The sequence below is a fragment of the Lipotes vexillifer genome, unplaced genomic scaffold (assembly GCF_000442215.2).
Source record: "Lipotes vexillifer unplaced genomic scaffold, Lipotes_vexillifer_v1.1 scaffold1129, whole genome shotgun sequence".
Classification (NCBI taxonomy): Eukaryota; Metazoa; Chordata; class Mammalia; order Artiodactyla; family Lipotidae; genus Lipotes; species Lipotes vexillifer.
Window position 1 is genome coordinate 4,485,870 of NW_006789022.1, and position 15,741 is coordinate 4,501,610.

At 50.7% G+C, this 15,741-nt stretch overlaps 1 protein-coding gene across 1 annotated transcript; it reads right to left on the minus strand.

The window, feature by feature from the left end:
* Window positions 1-6,715: 6,715 nt before the first annotated feature.
* On the minus strand, window positions 6,716-15,741 carry LOC103089111 (pregnancy-associated glycoprotein 2-like). Its single transcript, XM_007462188.1, has 9 exons — window positions 15,641-15,741; window positions 14,383-14,533; window positions 13,297-13,414; window positions 13,084-13,202; window positions 11,693-11,886; window positions 10,426-10,542; window positions 8,790-8,931; window positions 8,604-8,702; window positions 6,716-6,868 (listed from the first exon to the last, which is right to left on the minus strand). The coding sequence occupies exons 1-9, from the start codon at window positions 15,739-15,741 to the stop codon at window positions 6,716-6,718; spliced, it is 1,194 nt and encodes a 397-aa protein (XP_007462250.1).

Below are 15,741 nucleotides of genomic sequence, written 5' to 3' on the forward strand. Positions count from 1 at the left end.
CATGCCCTAATTGTCCCCCTTAGGCCACTAGTGGATCTGATTAGAAATACGAACCTCTCGATAAAATCTTTACCTCCATCGGTGTCTCTGGGGAGTGGAATTGGAAAATTCTCAGAATACAGAGATTTCTACCGTAATCTCTTCCTTGGGGCTTGGCTGAAAAACCAAACTAAACTGCACGGACTAACTAAGAGTGGGGAGACTGTTGCCAACTTGGAGATAAAACACTGCTAACAACGTGATAAAAGTAAATGCTAGGGGCCATGCTTGACATTCGTGATCTCATGTGGTCTTCTGAGTAACTTCACGAAGCGTGCGTTGCTGTCCTCAGCTGGAGAGGAGATTGCTAGGAGGAAAAGAGTTCAAATGGCAAAGTGAAGACTTTAGGGGCAGCCCAGTGACATACGAGTGGCTTTACGTAGTGGGACAGATGGCACAGATCAGGGGCACCTAGGATGCCAATATGCATCAAAGGTCTGGGCTAGAGTAGTATTACAATTGCACAGTTTCACTATTGGGAGAAATGTGATGCGCCCACATGATACTTTATATCGTCCAACAAACATACACGGAGGACCCTGTGTGCTAGGATCTAGGTCAGATGCTGTAAAGTCAAAGTCAAGTAAGACACAGGGGGTCCTTATCTTCAGGGAGCTAGCAGTCTAGGGCAGTTCTCACAAACTCATGAGCCAGGAGGCAAGAGAAATGAATGGAAGGGCTGGGCGGGCATCAGGGACACAGGGCAGCACGTGCCCTACCACTGGGGGCAGTCGCTCCTCAGCTCCCACCAGCGGCTGGTTGGCAAGTTTTCAAGAGAAGTTAGAAGTCTCGATATTTATGTAAAATCCCCTGATTTTAAATGTTAGCGACTAATGTTTCTTTTTTTTTTCAAAAAACATAGTGTGAGCCAAACCTCAAACAACTAACTGTGTGCTGAATTCAGCCTGCAGGCTGTGCAGGTGTTTATTTCTGGCCTAGAGGTGGGAGTAGAGAGGGGACAGAGAGGGGGTTCAATTCATGTTGGTCGAATGAGTAAGAGACCGAATGCATCTTCACCATGTTAATTTTCCTTCCTTTTGTAAAGAAAGATTACCAGGTTCATATAAACCAATGAATTTAATAATGTCCCCTTGCTGAGCATCTGATATAATTCCCCACTAGGATCCATGCCTTGAAACATTTTCTCTACCAAACCAAGCATGCAAAGAAATAACTTCTAAGTGTCTTATCAGTCAAAGAAGACAAAAGAGAGCACTCAGAGCTCCTGTTCAGCCTGAGGTGAACAGGGCTACCTGTTAAACTGTTATTCCAGCCAAAGTAAAGATGATGGAGTTTTATGGTTCCTTCCAGGATTCCCAGGGCCTGGGTGTTCCTGCGTGAGATCTATCCAGGCCTGTCCCTTGGGTAGAACAACGGGAGGCTGGCCTGGTCACCAGGTGGGTGACAGATTGGGTGCTGCATCCTCCTACTCATTTTTGCACATTGTTAAAATTCAGTTTTGGTGTTTCAGTCCCTATGCAGGGGATCTGACGGCAACTAGCAAGTGACACACGCTATACCATTTAGCTCAGCAATTCTACTTCTAGGGATCTATCCCAAAGATACACTGGCAAAAATACAAAAAGACATATGTACAAGCCATTCACTGCAACACTGTTTGTAAAAGCAAAAGATTAGAAACTTACCTGTAGTGACCATCCATGGGGGGAGTGTTGAATAAGGCATAGGGCATTCGAACAACTGGGCATAATGCAGATGGAGGGAGGCATGGAATGGGTGAGATCTTCAGGGTGTACTGTTTAGTTTTTAAAAAAGGGGAACCAGAAAAGTGCTTATAGTTTGTTACTTTTTTTTTCCCCCTGTATGCGGGCCTCTCACTGTTGTGGCCTCTCCCGTTGCGGAGCACAGGCTCCGGACGCGCAGGCTCAGCGGCCACGGCTCACGGGCCCAGCCGCTCCGTGGCATGTGGGATCTTCCCTGACCGGGGCACGAACCCATGTTCCCTGCATCGGCAGGCGGACTCTCAACCACTGCACCACCAGGGAAGCCCATTTATTACTCTTACATACACATATGTCTATTTTCAATAAAACTAAAAAAACCTGTAAGTTATGGGGGAGGGGCAGGGACAGAAGTTTGATTTTTCGTCTTATAGTTTCACTTTGCAACCATGTAAATGTTTTACAGAATCAAAAAAGAGATAAACACATCTGTCTAAATTGAGAACTAAGACAAAGGAGCCTAATTCTCTCAAGTTGGTGACCTAGCCGCATGACAAAACATTACCTAAGTGGCTTTAAAATGCAGAATTTTGACCTACATTCGGAGTGCGATATCTTCTAAGAACAAAGATAAACAAACAAAAACAGCCTCCCTCCAAAACCAAACCAAAAACAAAAAACCAAAGAAATCTGAAACTATATCCAGCACCTTATTGTTGGTGATGTTGCTACTGTTATTTTGAAAGTATCATATGTTACAGGTTAAAGCAAGTAAGGAACTAATGCTAATGTCATGAAGCAGACTTCCAGTGGAAGAGACAAAAGATGTTTACATATAAAACAAAAAGCTTAAGTAAAACCTTGCAGTCTGAAAACTTGAATTGGAAGTATAAGTTTGTACCAATTAATTATTTTCCTTTTCTTTTTTTTTTAAAGAAAATCTGTGCTTCCTGGCTCTGCCCTCGGAAAAGCCTAGAAGCAATGGCAACTTGATAACAGTGACTAAGTGACTATCCTGAGGACTAGCTTGTGGCCTCTTAACACCATTTCCCACCAGAGGATCCAGAGATTCTTGAAGAGATGGTTGATTTCAGGGCTGGGCCAAGAAATGCACAAGATAAGCCTGGGAATCTTGAAGGACCAGAAAGGTGAGGGCCTTCAAAGATCACCAGGGGCTGGACAAAAAGTTTAGGAATCCATATAAAGAGGCCAAAGTGGGACAATTTTAGCATCACATCAAATCTACTGAAACAAAATTAAATATATAAAAAACTGTGACTGGGACTTCCCTGGTGGTGCAGTGTATAAGACTCTGGGCTCCCAATGCAGGGGGCCTGGGTTTGATCCCTGGTCAGGGAACTAGGTCCCACATGCCACAACTAAGAGTTTGCATGATGCAGCTAAAGATTCTGCATGCCGCAAGTGAGAATCCCGAGTGCCGCAACTAAGACCCGGCACAGCCAAATAAATAAGTAAATAAATAAATTTTTTAAAAGGCCGAATAATATTCCATTCTATGTCTCTTCCACATTTTCTTTATCCATTCAACTGTTGATGGAGCTACATTGTTTCTACATCTTGGCTATTGTGAATGATGTTGCAATGTAGATGACAGGACAAATATCCCTTTGAGATCATGGTGTTAATTTTTTGGAATACATACCCAGAGGTGGGATTGCTGGATAAAATAGTAATTATCCTTTTACGTTTTTGAGGAACCTCCATTCTGTTTTCCAGTGGCTACACCATTTTACAGCCCCGCCAACAGTGTACAGGGTTCCACATCCTCGTCAACACTTGTTATCTTTTGTTTTTTGATAACGACCATCCTAACAGATGGGAGATGGTATCTCATTGTCATTTGATTTGCATTTTCTTGATGATTAGTGAGGGAGGAACTAAGCTTATCCCAAATTTACAGAATAGGAAACTGATGTCCAGAGATGAACTTATCAAGGTCACATGACTGGTAGGGGTCAGAGGTGGGGTTTGAACCCAGGCAGAAAAGCTCCAGGATGTACATGCCTGGCGAGTATGCCGCACTGTCTTCCACGTGCTTAGCAAGCCTGGGATCATGCTGTTTGTATTCTGTTCTTTTCTCTCAATGTCATATTGGAATAATTTCTCATACCATTAAATGTACTGCTGAAACACAATTTTAAGGCGGTTGGTTGCATGATGGCCTATCTATGCTGTGGACACTTTACTTTATCTGGGCCTGGGACGTCCCAGATTTTCCCTTTTGTAGGAGACTCTGAGGACTACATCCTGCTTATTTATGTTTGCGGGTGCTTCTGATCATCGCTTTAGCATAAACCTTAGAAGCAAAATTACTGGGACAAGACTATACGTATTTTAAGAACAAGTCATTCCAAAAAGATTGTACCAATTTACAGTCTCTCAGGAAGCGTTTAGGATCTATCTTTCCCTGTTTTTTCTACCTTTTCTCTCACCGGTGGCTATAAATCTCTTTGGTCTGCATTGGGTAAAAGATAAAAGTGGAAGGTGGGGGAAGATTGTTACTTCGAAGATAAGACTTTGGGACTTACCTGGCGGTCCAGTGGTTAAGAGTCCACACTTCCAATGCAGAGGACATGGGTTTGACCCTGGTTGGGGAATTAAGATCCCACATGCTACGCAGCGCAGACAAAAAAATATAAATAAAAAGTTGATAAAGAATTCAGAATTTATCCTCATGTTGGTAGCACAGGCTACAAATATAGAGCCTCAGGAACAGTGGGCTCATTAACCGACACAGCTCCAGCCCTGGCCTTAGGCTCATCTAGGGAAGCAAAGCCTGACTTTTTATGCTTGATATTATGGCAGTAAGCCACGCTGACACCATGTGTCTCCCGACATGGATGCAGCAGTGCGTTCTAGTGGAAGCATCTACTAATTCATCCATTCATTTATTCAGCATGTACTTATTGAGGGTCTACTATGTACCTGTAACCACTACTGGAGCCAGAAGATTGAAGGAGACTTCCTTCATCTGTACAATGGGGGTCATGCCCCGCAGGGGCTCATGGGGAGACAGTGAACTGGCATATGTAATTAACCAGAGCTATTATTCTTACTCTCATTGGTAGTTTCTCCCCAACAGAGACATTGCTTACGGTTCCGTGAAGACCACTTGGAAAATGAGTTTGACAAACTCTTCACTTGAGTCTCCATTAAGCCCAGTGCATGATATTTACTGTTTCAAAAAAAATGCCATTTCTGCTCTCACCTTTTCCCCCTTTATCAGCTCTGCAACCAGTCCTCTTTCACCCCCCTCAAGCCGATCATAATCCAGTGCCACCCCAGAGGGACCAGGCACACGTAACCGTGGACATACGGCAGGTGTGCACAGAGAAGGTAACTGCAAGGCTTAGGGGTGTGTTTCAGGGTGGGGTGACAAGACTGAAGTTAATGCCCCCCTCTCGCCCTACTGCAGCCTTTCCCTGGTCCCTTAAGAGGAAGCCCCTCACTCCTCTGGCCCCCTACCCACACCTGTGTTGCTTTCTCCATCTGGCCCTCCCCATTGGGGGTTGTCTCTTTATCTGTCTCCATGAATCGGTGGTGGGTTCCTAACCCAGCCCTCTATCCCTGGGGTCCACCACAGCACCTGGCACATAGTAGGTGCTCAGTAAATGTGTCCTGAATGGAGAGATGAGGAAGGAAGGGAGTCGTCCCTTTCGCTGATTTGTCTTGCCCGAGTAAAGTCCCATACCGTGCATTGCGTCGGGTGTGTTTTCCACCTTGTTTATTCTTCCCTGCTCCTTCTCTCACGTGGGTCTCCCTCCACCTCTGACCCCTGCTGTCCCCAGCCTGGGCCTCTGCTTCCAGGTGGGAAGAAGTGATGCTTCCACTCCAAATGTGCCAAACCATGGCAGCTCGAACCAGTGGTTTGTAGCTCTGCCCCTGGAGGAAGCTCAGAAACGCTGAAGGCTTAGCGCACCCTGGGGCCCCTTTACATGCGTGGCATCCTCCCCAGCAGCCTTGGAGGCCAAGGGAAGGAGCATGCTGGGCCCTGGAGGGGTGGGCATGGCTCAGGGATACACACGGCCCGTCACTTGGGAAGTGGGACTGGAAAGGACACTGCAGGTGTGGGTGGCAGAGAGCTGGTGACTGGGGTGGGGGGACAAAGGGGAACCATCTCAGCTTGAAGGGCCTCACCCAGAACCCCCCTGGAGCAGGCCACTGCCAAAGGTCCTGTGAGATGGGAAGGGTAGACTCTATTTTTATTAGCCGTTACTATCCCTCTGAAAGAGGAGGGGGCGGAGTTGGTGGGGGCCATCACAAACTCTTCCACTGTCTAGAACACCGTCGGCCACTTCCTTGGGGGCTGCCTCGCCCCAGCTGCAGTCACGTGGTGCTGGAGGAGACTGTCAATCACGTTGGGCAGGGCCACGTGATCAAGTAAAGCCAATCATAGTACCCCCAAGCCCCCCGCCAGGACGGTGGCTCCAGGGCTGGACACGTGATCTGAGGTGGACCAATCAGAGCCCTCCTTGGTATCCTGAGGTTTTTCTGAGCTGCTTTCCTTAGGGATTAGACGCGTTAGGGATATATGTGTAGAACTGTGAGGGGAGAAAGTTGTCAGGCCAAGAGAATCAAAGATGAGAGACGGGAAAGGGTGAGGGAGAGAAAGAGGGAGCTGATGGCTTCTGATTTCTTGGGTCCAGTCACTGAGATCTTCGCATCTGCTGTGGTTCCTGTGTCCCGGATCCCCAGTGTCCTTGCAGTAAGTCTCCGCTTTCCTTGAAGCCAGTTGGAGTTGGGCTCCTCTCACTTGTGGTTCAGACCCTGCCCGATTATGATGCACCTCCGCGACCCAAAGAGAGGCACCCATTTGTATTAGCACCGTTGAGAATGGAAACTTTTATTCTTTGCTGAGAATGGGGCTCTGCAGAGCACCACAGTCCACCGCCATCCCTGGGTGGGAGTGCCCTACGTGTGAGTGAGTGTGTGTTTGGAGGGGGCCTGACTGATTGCCGAAGCGGCCCCAGCCTTTACACTGCGGGAGCCAGGCCAACCCTGTTGTTTTTCCGATCGTAAACCGAGAAATACAGCCTCAGGAAGACGTCGCCCAGGATCCAGGTCTCCGAGCTGCTGATGTTCTCTGTGCCCCCTGCAAAGCTGCAGAGGCATCGGCCCCGAAGGCTCTGGGGGAGACGAAATGTCCGATCGTAAACCGAGAAATACAGCCTCAGGAAGACGTCGCCCAGGATCCAGGTCTCCGAGCTGCTGATGTTCTCTGTGCCCCCTGCAAAGCTGCAGAGGCATCGGCCCCGAAGGCTCTGGGGGAGACGAAATGCACACCAGTCAGCGTGAGCCCTTACCCGCCACCCTCTCGGCATCCAGAGCCGGCAGCTTCTCGGTTTTATTTCCCTCCTTTGGTAAGAACCAAGTGGCTCTCTCAGCAGCTGCGGAAGTGGGGTGCCCATCCAAGAACCAAGAACGGCCAAGACATGTGGTTGCCATGAGGGAGAGGGGCTGGGGGAGGGGAGGACGGGAGTTTGGGATTAGCAGATGCAAAGTCCTATAGAGAGGATGGGTAAACAACAAGGCCCTCCTGTAAAGCACAGGGAGCTCTAGTCAAGATCCCGTGATAAACTGTGGTGGAAGAGAATAGGAAAAAGAATACAAATACATGTATAACTGAGGCAGTTTGCTGTACCGCAGAAATGAGCACAACATTGTGTATCAACTACACTTGAATAAAATGCTAAAAAGAGAGCAAGAATGCCTGTAATTCCCCTCATCCTGTGCGGTTTCTTTCCTGCTGCCCCTGCTCCCTGTTTGCAGTTTGCTGTACCGCAGAAATGAGCACAACATTGTGTATCAACTACACTTGAATAAAATGCTAAAAAGAGAGCAAGAATGCCTGTAATTCCCCTCATCCTGTGCGGTTTCTTTCCTGCTCACCCTGCTCCCTGTTTCCTCTGCAGGGATGCCTTTGCTTCTCCCTCCTCCCCACGACCCGTTCCTAGAGACCGCGCTCAGTCCCTCTAGAAGCCTTCCTGGCCCCACGCTTACCCTCCCTGGCCCTTCCAGGCCGGGTTGCGTGACTCACCCTGGTGCTCCCCTTGTGTACAGCCCTCATCACTCTAACCTGCGCCCGGCACCCCTCGGCTCAGCCCCCGGGGGTGCCATTTGCATGGGGTCCAGTGTAGATTCGCCTGGACCCATGCAGGCCTCCTCGTGCCTCCATGAGGCTGGGGGCTTAGAATGACTGAAATTCCCTCTCTTCCTCAAAGCCTTCTTTGAGCCCATCAGCCTCCTCTGAACTCCCATAGGGAGCTGACATTAAGCCTCAACCCTGTGCAAGGGCCATGCAGTCACTGTGCACCCTTAATTCACATGAGCATGCAGCCTTCCCACAGAAGGGTCTGGTACCCCAACTCACAGAGTGGGAACTGGGGCTTAGCAAGGGGAAGTCGCAGGCAAGGACGAGGGTCACCATGTAATTTGTCATCCAAACCAGGACACCTTCGAGGTGGGAGGGAGATCGTTTCCCATGATGGTGGGAAAACACACTGAGACTGTGTCCACCCACCCCACTTGTCACTTGGCCCATTGCAGGGATTGCTAGAGCTGACTTTCCGTGTTCATCTCTCTGAGGGCTCTGGTTGAACTGAAGCTCTTTGAGGGCAGAGGCCCTTAGTGTTCCCTTCTCCTTGTGCCTCCCCCCAAGCCAGCACGGGGTAGTGTCCCATTTCAGGATGATGGAAGTCCCAGACTGCCCCTTACTCTCAAGTGGTTGGTTTTGTGGGAGGCACTGGCCCAGCCACAGGGGCTCCGTGGCATCTGCAATGGTGTGGCTTGGCCTGCAGAGGGCCCCCTCCTGCAAGCAGGAGCCCAAGGGTTCCTGCAATTCCACCAGGGTAGGCCCTTCACCTTTCTGATGTAGGCTTGAGGGGGCAGTGGGTAGTCCTTGCCGTTGATGCTGAAGATGATAGTAGGCAGGCGAGCCATATAGCTACATGAAACCGCATACTGGTAGAGAAAGAGAGAGAGAGGTTGGCCCAGGTGATCCCTCGTGTGTGGAGAGCCCCAGAGTGACCGTGTGGCATGACCCTTCACCTCGTGATTGACAAGGCGGGCGCCGATGAGCCTTCGGATGGCGGTGACCAGTCTACTTGGGCCAACTATGAACGAGGTCCCTGTATCCACAATGGCCTGGCAGCCGCGGGAACAACCAAGAATCAACCCATTCACGGTGATGCTGGGAGATAAGTGGACAACGTGGGCAGTAGGATCACTCGATGTCTCCCCCCCATGACTGCCCCCCTCCCTGGCTGTCTCCCTTCAGCTCACGCACTGACTCTGTTTTCCTTTGCTCTGGTCACCTAACCTTCGCTGACTTCCTTTCAGTTCCTGAGTGCATCGGGCTCTTTGGTGCCTCAGGGCCTTGGCATGTGCTGGTCGCCCTTCCTAGAAGACCCCCATCCCCTTTGTCTAGCTAATTTCTCCTCATCTTCCAGGTTCCAGCTTACTTGTCACTTCTTCGGGGAAGTCTTCCCCCCCAGACTAGATCAGGCTCCTGTCTTGGTCACTCTCTGTAGACTCTTCCTCATCTCAAGCATGTACCGAAGTGGAAATTCATTATTATGTGTGTGACTCTTTTCATGTACGTCTGCCTTACTAGATGTAAGGGCAAGTTGTAGCCTCAGTGCCTCTCTCAAGTGCCTAGCACACAGCAGATGCACAATGTATGTTTGTTGAATGAATGAATGAATGAAAAACTGGATGAGGAACAACCAGAGGCCTGTATGTGCTGTGTGACCGATAACGGGTCAACCCACACAGTGAAGATGGAGGTTCTCCGGGGCAGCAGATGCTGAGAGTAGGGGTGTCGGAGACACAGGCTGCCCTGGGAGAGGTTGTCTCCCAGCATGGCCCACTCACACAGCTCAGACACTGAGGCCCCTGGCCAGGCGATGCCTGAGCTAGCCCAGGGGGCCTCCAAAGGACACGTAAGCTTTTGTCTGAGGGTATCACTCAGAATCCCGTCAATTATTGCCCCTTGTTCTCAGGCCACTGCTGGATCCCGGCTTCCTGATTCTCTCTGTCACAGCCCCTGCTCCACTGTGTGCCTGGGATGGGGGGGTGGCTATGGGTGGGGGGAGTGTCTCTTTGTATGAGTTACTTTCAGGTCTCAAGAATGCAGCCAACCTCTCTCCACTGCTGGGGAGTGTCTCCCTAAGGAAACCAGTTTTCCTGGTTTGTCCAGGACTTTCCCTGTTTTGAAACTGGTAGTTTTGTGTAGTGAGAGCTCCCTGGGTCCCAGGTAGCCCTAGACAGTTGGTCAACTTATCACAACCCTGTTCAGGCTGGTGAAATCCTCCCTGGTCCTCTTTTCACTGCACTTTAGGGTCTTCAAACCGTGCTCCCTGCCTTACAGCGTGGGCTGCACGCGTCTCTCTGAACCCTGTTCAGGACCCTGGTCAGAGCCCTGGTCAGGGGCCTGGGGTGATTATGAACCCCTGGGTGGTGTGTGTACCTGTGTGTCTGTGTGTGTGTATGTGTATCTGTGTGTTTGTGTATGTATCTGTGTGCCTGTGCGTGTTTATATGTGTGCCTATGTGTGTGCTTACACGTGTGTCTTTGGGGGTTGAGCGTATGTCTGTGTGTGTGACTGTGTGTCTGTGCGTCTGCATGTGTCCGTGTGCATGTGTGGGAGCATCACTTGGGGTGGCCCTCAGAGGGAGAGGCTTACCGGTTCATGGTTATCTGCCAGTAGTGGGGTCGGGACACTGGTATCCACTGGAGCTTTCCTTTGTGGTATCTGTGGTCCACCCCGCCTAACATCACCATGCTGCCATTCTCCTTCTGGCTGAGGAGAGAAGGAATAGGGAGGGTTTGTTGTAGGAGCAAGACGGCGGGCACTGTCTGAGAGTTGAGCTTCTCCACCCATCCGAGGCGCTGTTAGGGCCCCATTTTACAGAGACGGAAATTGAGGCCCAGAGGGATTGAGGACCTGTCCGAGGTGGGTCACCGACTAGTGAGGGGCAGAGAAGGGGTTCGAAGCTGGGCAGCCTGGCTGGGCTCCGACCACCCACCCTTCTGAAGAGGGCCCGGTCCCCTCCAGCACCCAGAGTGCTCAGAGATACCCTCAGAGGACACTGTGCCGGAGGGGTCTGGCTGCCCCCTCGCCTAGCCTGTCATTGTTCAGAAAAGCCGAGGCCCGAGGGCGCCAAGGGTGTGGGTTCAGGCTCACCCAGGGTTGGCTTCACCAGCGTGTGTGACCTGTGCCATCCATGGGGCCTCACACTCAGCAGGACCCTGAGCCTCTGTTAACCCTGTCTTGAAATTGCTAATACTTTTTTTTTTGTTTGTTTGTTTTTTGCGGTACGCGGACCTCTCACTGTCGCGGCCTCTCCCGTTGCGGAGCACAGGCTCCGGACGCGCAGGCTCAGCGGCCATGGCTCACGGGCCCAGGCGCTCCGCGGCACGTGGGATCCTCCCGGCCCGGGGCACGAACCCGCGCCCCCTGCATCGGCAGGCGGACTCCCAACCACTTCGCCACCAGGGAAGCCCCTCCTAATACTTTTTGAACAAGAGGTCCCACGTTCTCATTTTGCACTGGCGCCTGCGAGTTGTGTAGCTGCTTCTGGGCTCCTGGTCAAATGTTAGTGAGGAGGAAACATTCCCGCCATCCCTGTCCTCCTCCCAGATGAAATCCATCAGCACATCCTGTTGCCCTTTCCTCCAATCTGTATCCTGACACCTTCCACTGCTCTCCCCCTTCCCCTCACACCCCCCTGGACCAAGCTGCTGCCCCTGAGCCCATGAGCATGCTCGTGTTCCCATAAAACTTTTTTTACAAAAACCAGTGGCAGGGCCAGATGTGGCCCTGGGGCCTAGCTATTCCGGGCTAGACTGTCTCTCAGGAAACTTCTGGATCAGGTGGGCTACAACTTTTCACGCAACTGAAAGCATCTTACGGCTGACTTAGAGGGAGGGCTTGTGCAGTTCAGACTTACGTGCTCAAATAGAAGGCAAAGACAGCCTGAGGAATGAGGCTTCGTCTCTTCAGGGTGTCGAAGATGGGGGTGGTCCCTTGGATGGCGAGGCTGGGGTAGCCCAAGCCCAGGATGCCATCGAAGGGTGCATCTTCCATCCCAAACTGCGACTTGCTCAGGCCAAATGGCTGGCCCATGTCAATAAGTTTCCCAATCTGTGGGAGAGGAGAATGTTCCCACATAAAGGTTTGGGAAGTGGGATTGGGACTGGCCTGGGGTGGAGATGCCATGAGCACCACAGAGAAGAAGTGAGGCCTGGCTGTGCCCTGGGTTGACCTTAGATGGTTAGACCATCTGGGACTGGAATTCAGGTTCCATTTGTGCGGAGCTGTGGCTTTTAACTAACACCTGCCTCTCTTGCAAACACTATCTGAAGTGAGTCAAATTCGCCTCATGCCTTCTGTGCAGGTGGGGAAACTGAGGCTCAGGAGAGGACCAAATAGTTCCCACTTGAGGACAAAATGAGTAGAGAGCAGGATAGTCTTCTCTTTGGCATCACTATGATGTGATGACCGAAATGGACTGAATTCATTGCAGTGCATCGTGGACTTTGCATCCGCCCAGGAAGACAGAAGCCCATTTTACAATGTCGCTGCAAGGGTTCTTATGAAAATTCTGCCTGGGAAACACGCTTTGGGGATGTGTGTGTGCATGTGCATGTGTGTGTGTGACAGAGAGAGAGAGAGAGAGAGAGAGAACTCAGGACCTTTGGGGGATGCAGGCAATACGTTTTATTAGACACTCAAAGGCCCCCTCTAAGGGGCCCCCATTTTTCAGGCCCCTCCCACATCTGTGGCCCCCTGCTTTCCCTGTCTGGATTCCCGAAGCCCTCAGTTTCCCACAACCAAGATCAGTTTTATCCTCTCCCCAGATACCACACACCTGCATGAATCCTGACTGGCCAGCCCAGCTCTACCATTTACCAGATGCCTGATCTTGGCAAGGCCCTGGCTTTCTGCACCTCAGTTCCCTCATCTGTATAGTGGAGCTAATCATAGCACTTGCTATGTGGGGTTGCTGCAGGAGTAAACGAGTTATTACCGTGAAAGTACCTGGCACAGCCTGAGGATATAAGAGTGGGTGCTTTTTCCCCCCTCTCTCCCTGCTCCCAGCAAAATGAACCTTGAGCTGCTCATGGGCAAAGCAGCTGCAAATCCACACCCCAAGCCACTCTCTGGGTCAGCCATTCTGGGAGTTTGTGTGTCAGCAGGGACACTGTCTCCCTAGGGACACAACACTGTGGGGTGGGCGACTTTGGGAAAGACGGGCCCTCCCAGTTGGCCCTGCATGTGTTTTGTAAGCTGCGGTTGCTCCCAGGGCCAGCCCTGACTCGGCTTCTTGTTTCCAGTTACCCGAACAGTGTCGTAGCCAAGAAATCCAATGATCCTCCCGGAGCCGTAGGTGAGGTCGACGGGCCGGCCCGAGAGCCGGAAGGTGGTGGACGTGTGAGGGTTGAAGACATTGTGTGTACCTGCGGACACAAGAGATGTGTGTCCATCAGGTGCCAAGGACGGAGAAGGGGGTGGGAGGGGGAGTACAAGATGGGCGGGGCGGCAGGTACTCACGGCAGGGGCGACTGTAGCAGTAGGTGGAGGGCACCCACAGGTCACCTGAGCCGGTGTCAAAGACGACCTTGAACTGCTGAGGGGGCGTTCCAATGGTGATGTTGCCGACATAGGCTAGCTACAGGGGCCGGGGAGGGGTGGTGTGGTCAGACCTGGCTGCCCTGGCAGCCCCCGATTCCCGGAGTACCGCTTCCCTCGAGGTGTCCCGTGTCTCCTGAGATCACTTTCCAACCGCCCCACCTCACAGCCTCTGCTCAGACCGGTGCCTTCATTTGATTTTTTTCTTTTTTTTCTTCCATGCGGGCTCTTAGTTCCCTGACCAGGGATCGAACCCGGTCCCCCTGCAGTGGAAGCGCAGAGTCTTAAGCACTGGACCTCCAGGCGAGTCCTGGTGCGTTCATTTGAGAAGCTCTCCAGTCTCCCCTTTAAGGCCCAGCCTGTTTCTTTCTCCAGTCGGCCCTCCTAGGTCACCCCAGGCCACCTCCTCCAAACTCAGACCACGTCCTATCACCACCACGCTGCTGGCCCTTTTATTTGACATGTATTTACGCTTTGCCTATCCCTCAGGCTGTCCTATGCCTTCTTGACGAAGAGACGAGACCTTTTTTTAAAATCAATAACAATACCCATAGTGTTAGATTTTTATGGCGTCACAGGCCATAGGGGCTCAGTAACTTTTTACTGGTGTCCTTCTTGGATCTGCGGAGGCTGAACTTTGTCTGCCTGGGGTTTCAATCTTGATGTGCAGTTGGCTTTATCTTTCGATCAGACATGGCTCACCTTTCATCTGTAACTCAGTGGCTCCCTTAGTTCAGGAGGAACAATCTCCCTCAAACTAATGACATATCTTTGGCAAGAAATGGGTGTTTACCTGCCACCTGGTCATTGCTGAGCCCAGTTACCACCGGCCAAGAGTTGAGGATGAGAGTGCCCTCTTCTCTGGGAATGGGGTCCCTATTCCCCAGTGTTTCTGCTTCCTGCAGGAGCCCTAGCCCCACCACACCGCCTGGCGCCTCCAGATGAACCCCAGTGCCAGGCCAGAGCACCAGGGGGCGCTGTAGAGTGCCATCCGCCCAACACACTCACATCCAGGTAGTTCCTCAGGGGATGAAGAGTCAATTTCGGGGAATAGGTGGCATTCTGGGACCTGTTGTAAGTGTTCTTCAACAGGAAGTTTGTCAGCAGGTTTTTCTCCCTGAGGGTTTCTCGCATGGTCTTCATCGTTGTTAGAGGGATTCTTTCACCGAGCATCGGGAAAAGGAAACAAAGAAGGGGCAGCAATCAGCTGTCTGTGTTATAGTATGACTGTCATACCTTGCATTGTAATGGCACTGCGTATATTCCAAGCATTTTTATGAGTGTCCTCTCATTATCAGGATGCCATGAAAAGACCATGACAAAGACCGAGGTTTGAATACAGGTACTGTTGCGTAAACTTGGGTAAGCCATATGACCATTTGGAGTCTCAGTTTCCCCCTCGGTAGGTAAAAAGGTAGAATATAATTCCCATCGTCCGTATAGAATGCTTTGGGTATTAAGTGAGATGATGTATATAATGTACCTGGTATGTAAGAACAATGACAGCCATTCCCATTGCTACTGCCATCCCACTGTATCTATTTCCAAGAAGTTCTGGGAAGGAGTCTGAAGGGGGATCATTACCCTCTTTTTACAGGGGAGGAATTTGAAATGCAGGGAGTCTGTGACTTGGCTGTGGTCACACTGCTTGTTAGAGGTAAATCAGCCGAGAAGTAGCCTTCCAGATCTTTCTCCAGGGATCAAGCAGAAGAGAGGGGTGAGAGAGGAAGCCAGGAGATGGGGAATAAATTAGGGAAATTAAGAAGCTAGAGAAGCAAGGAAGAGTCAAAATAGAAAAACAAAATGAAAACAAAAACGAAAGCTCAGAGAGTTCTGCATGCACAGAGACATCCAAAGAGGTTGGAGAGATAAAAGAGAGAGATACAGAGATGAAGATACAGACACATACACACAGAAATAGAGAGAGAGCAGAGAGATGTCCTAGAAACCAATATAGGAGAAATGCTCTTCCATAGGACCACACTTACAGTTGCACAAGTTGTGCACTGAGCAATTCCAAGGAGTGACATTTTCACATAGGTCATGATGTGACTGTACCCCAAGAGTTGTGCAGCCCTGTAGGCCTACCCCAAGACCTTTGGGCCCCATGTGGCCCATTGCAAGGTACTCATCAATAAGTGAGAGTTGAACTTTAAGACTGTCAGGGAATGATTACATTCCCTTCTAACCCTGGTGGGTGGAAGAATAAGAGGACAAGGAAAACCCCAGAAAGAGAGGTGATGCCATTTACAGTCCCCGCACTTACATGACTAGGCACTCAGAGAGGGCCACCAGCCCAAGGATCCCAAGCCACTTCATGCTTCTTTTCTGGGTCCAAGTACTCAGGAATGAGTGAGTTCTGAGCAT

Coding starts and splice junctions, on each gene's coding strand:
- LOC103089111 (XM_007462188.1), bottom strand. CDS start 15,741: ATGCTCAGAACTCACTCATTCCTGAGTACTTGGACCCAGAAAAGAAGC. Junction 8,703..8,789: donor CCCGCCTTGTCAATCACGAG/GTGAAGGGTCAT, acceptor TTTCTCTACCAG/TATGCGGTTTCATGTAGCTA. Junction 6,869..8,603: donor CTCAAGCCTACATCAGAAAG/GTGAAGGGCCTA, acceptor CGTCTCCCCCAG/AGCCTTCGGGGCCGATGCCT.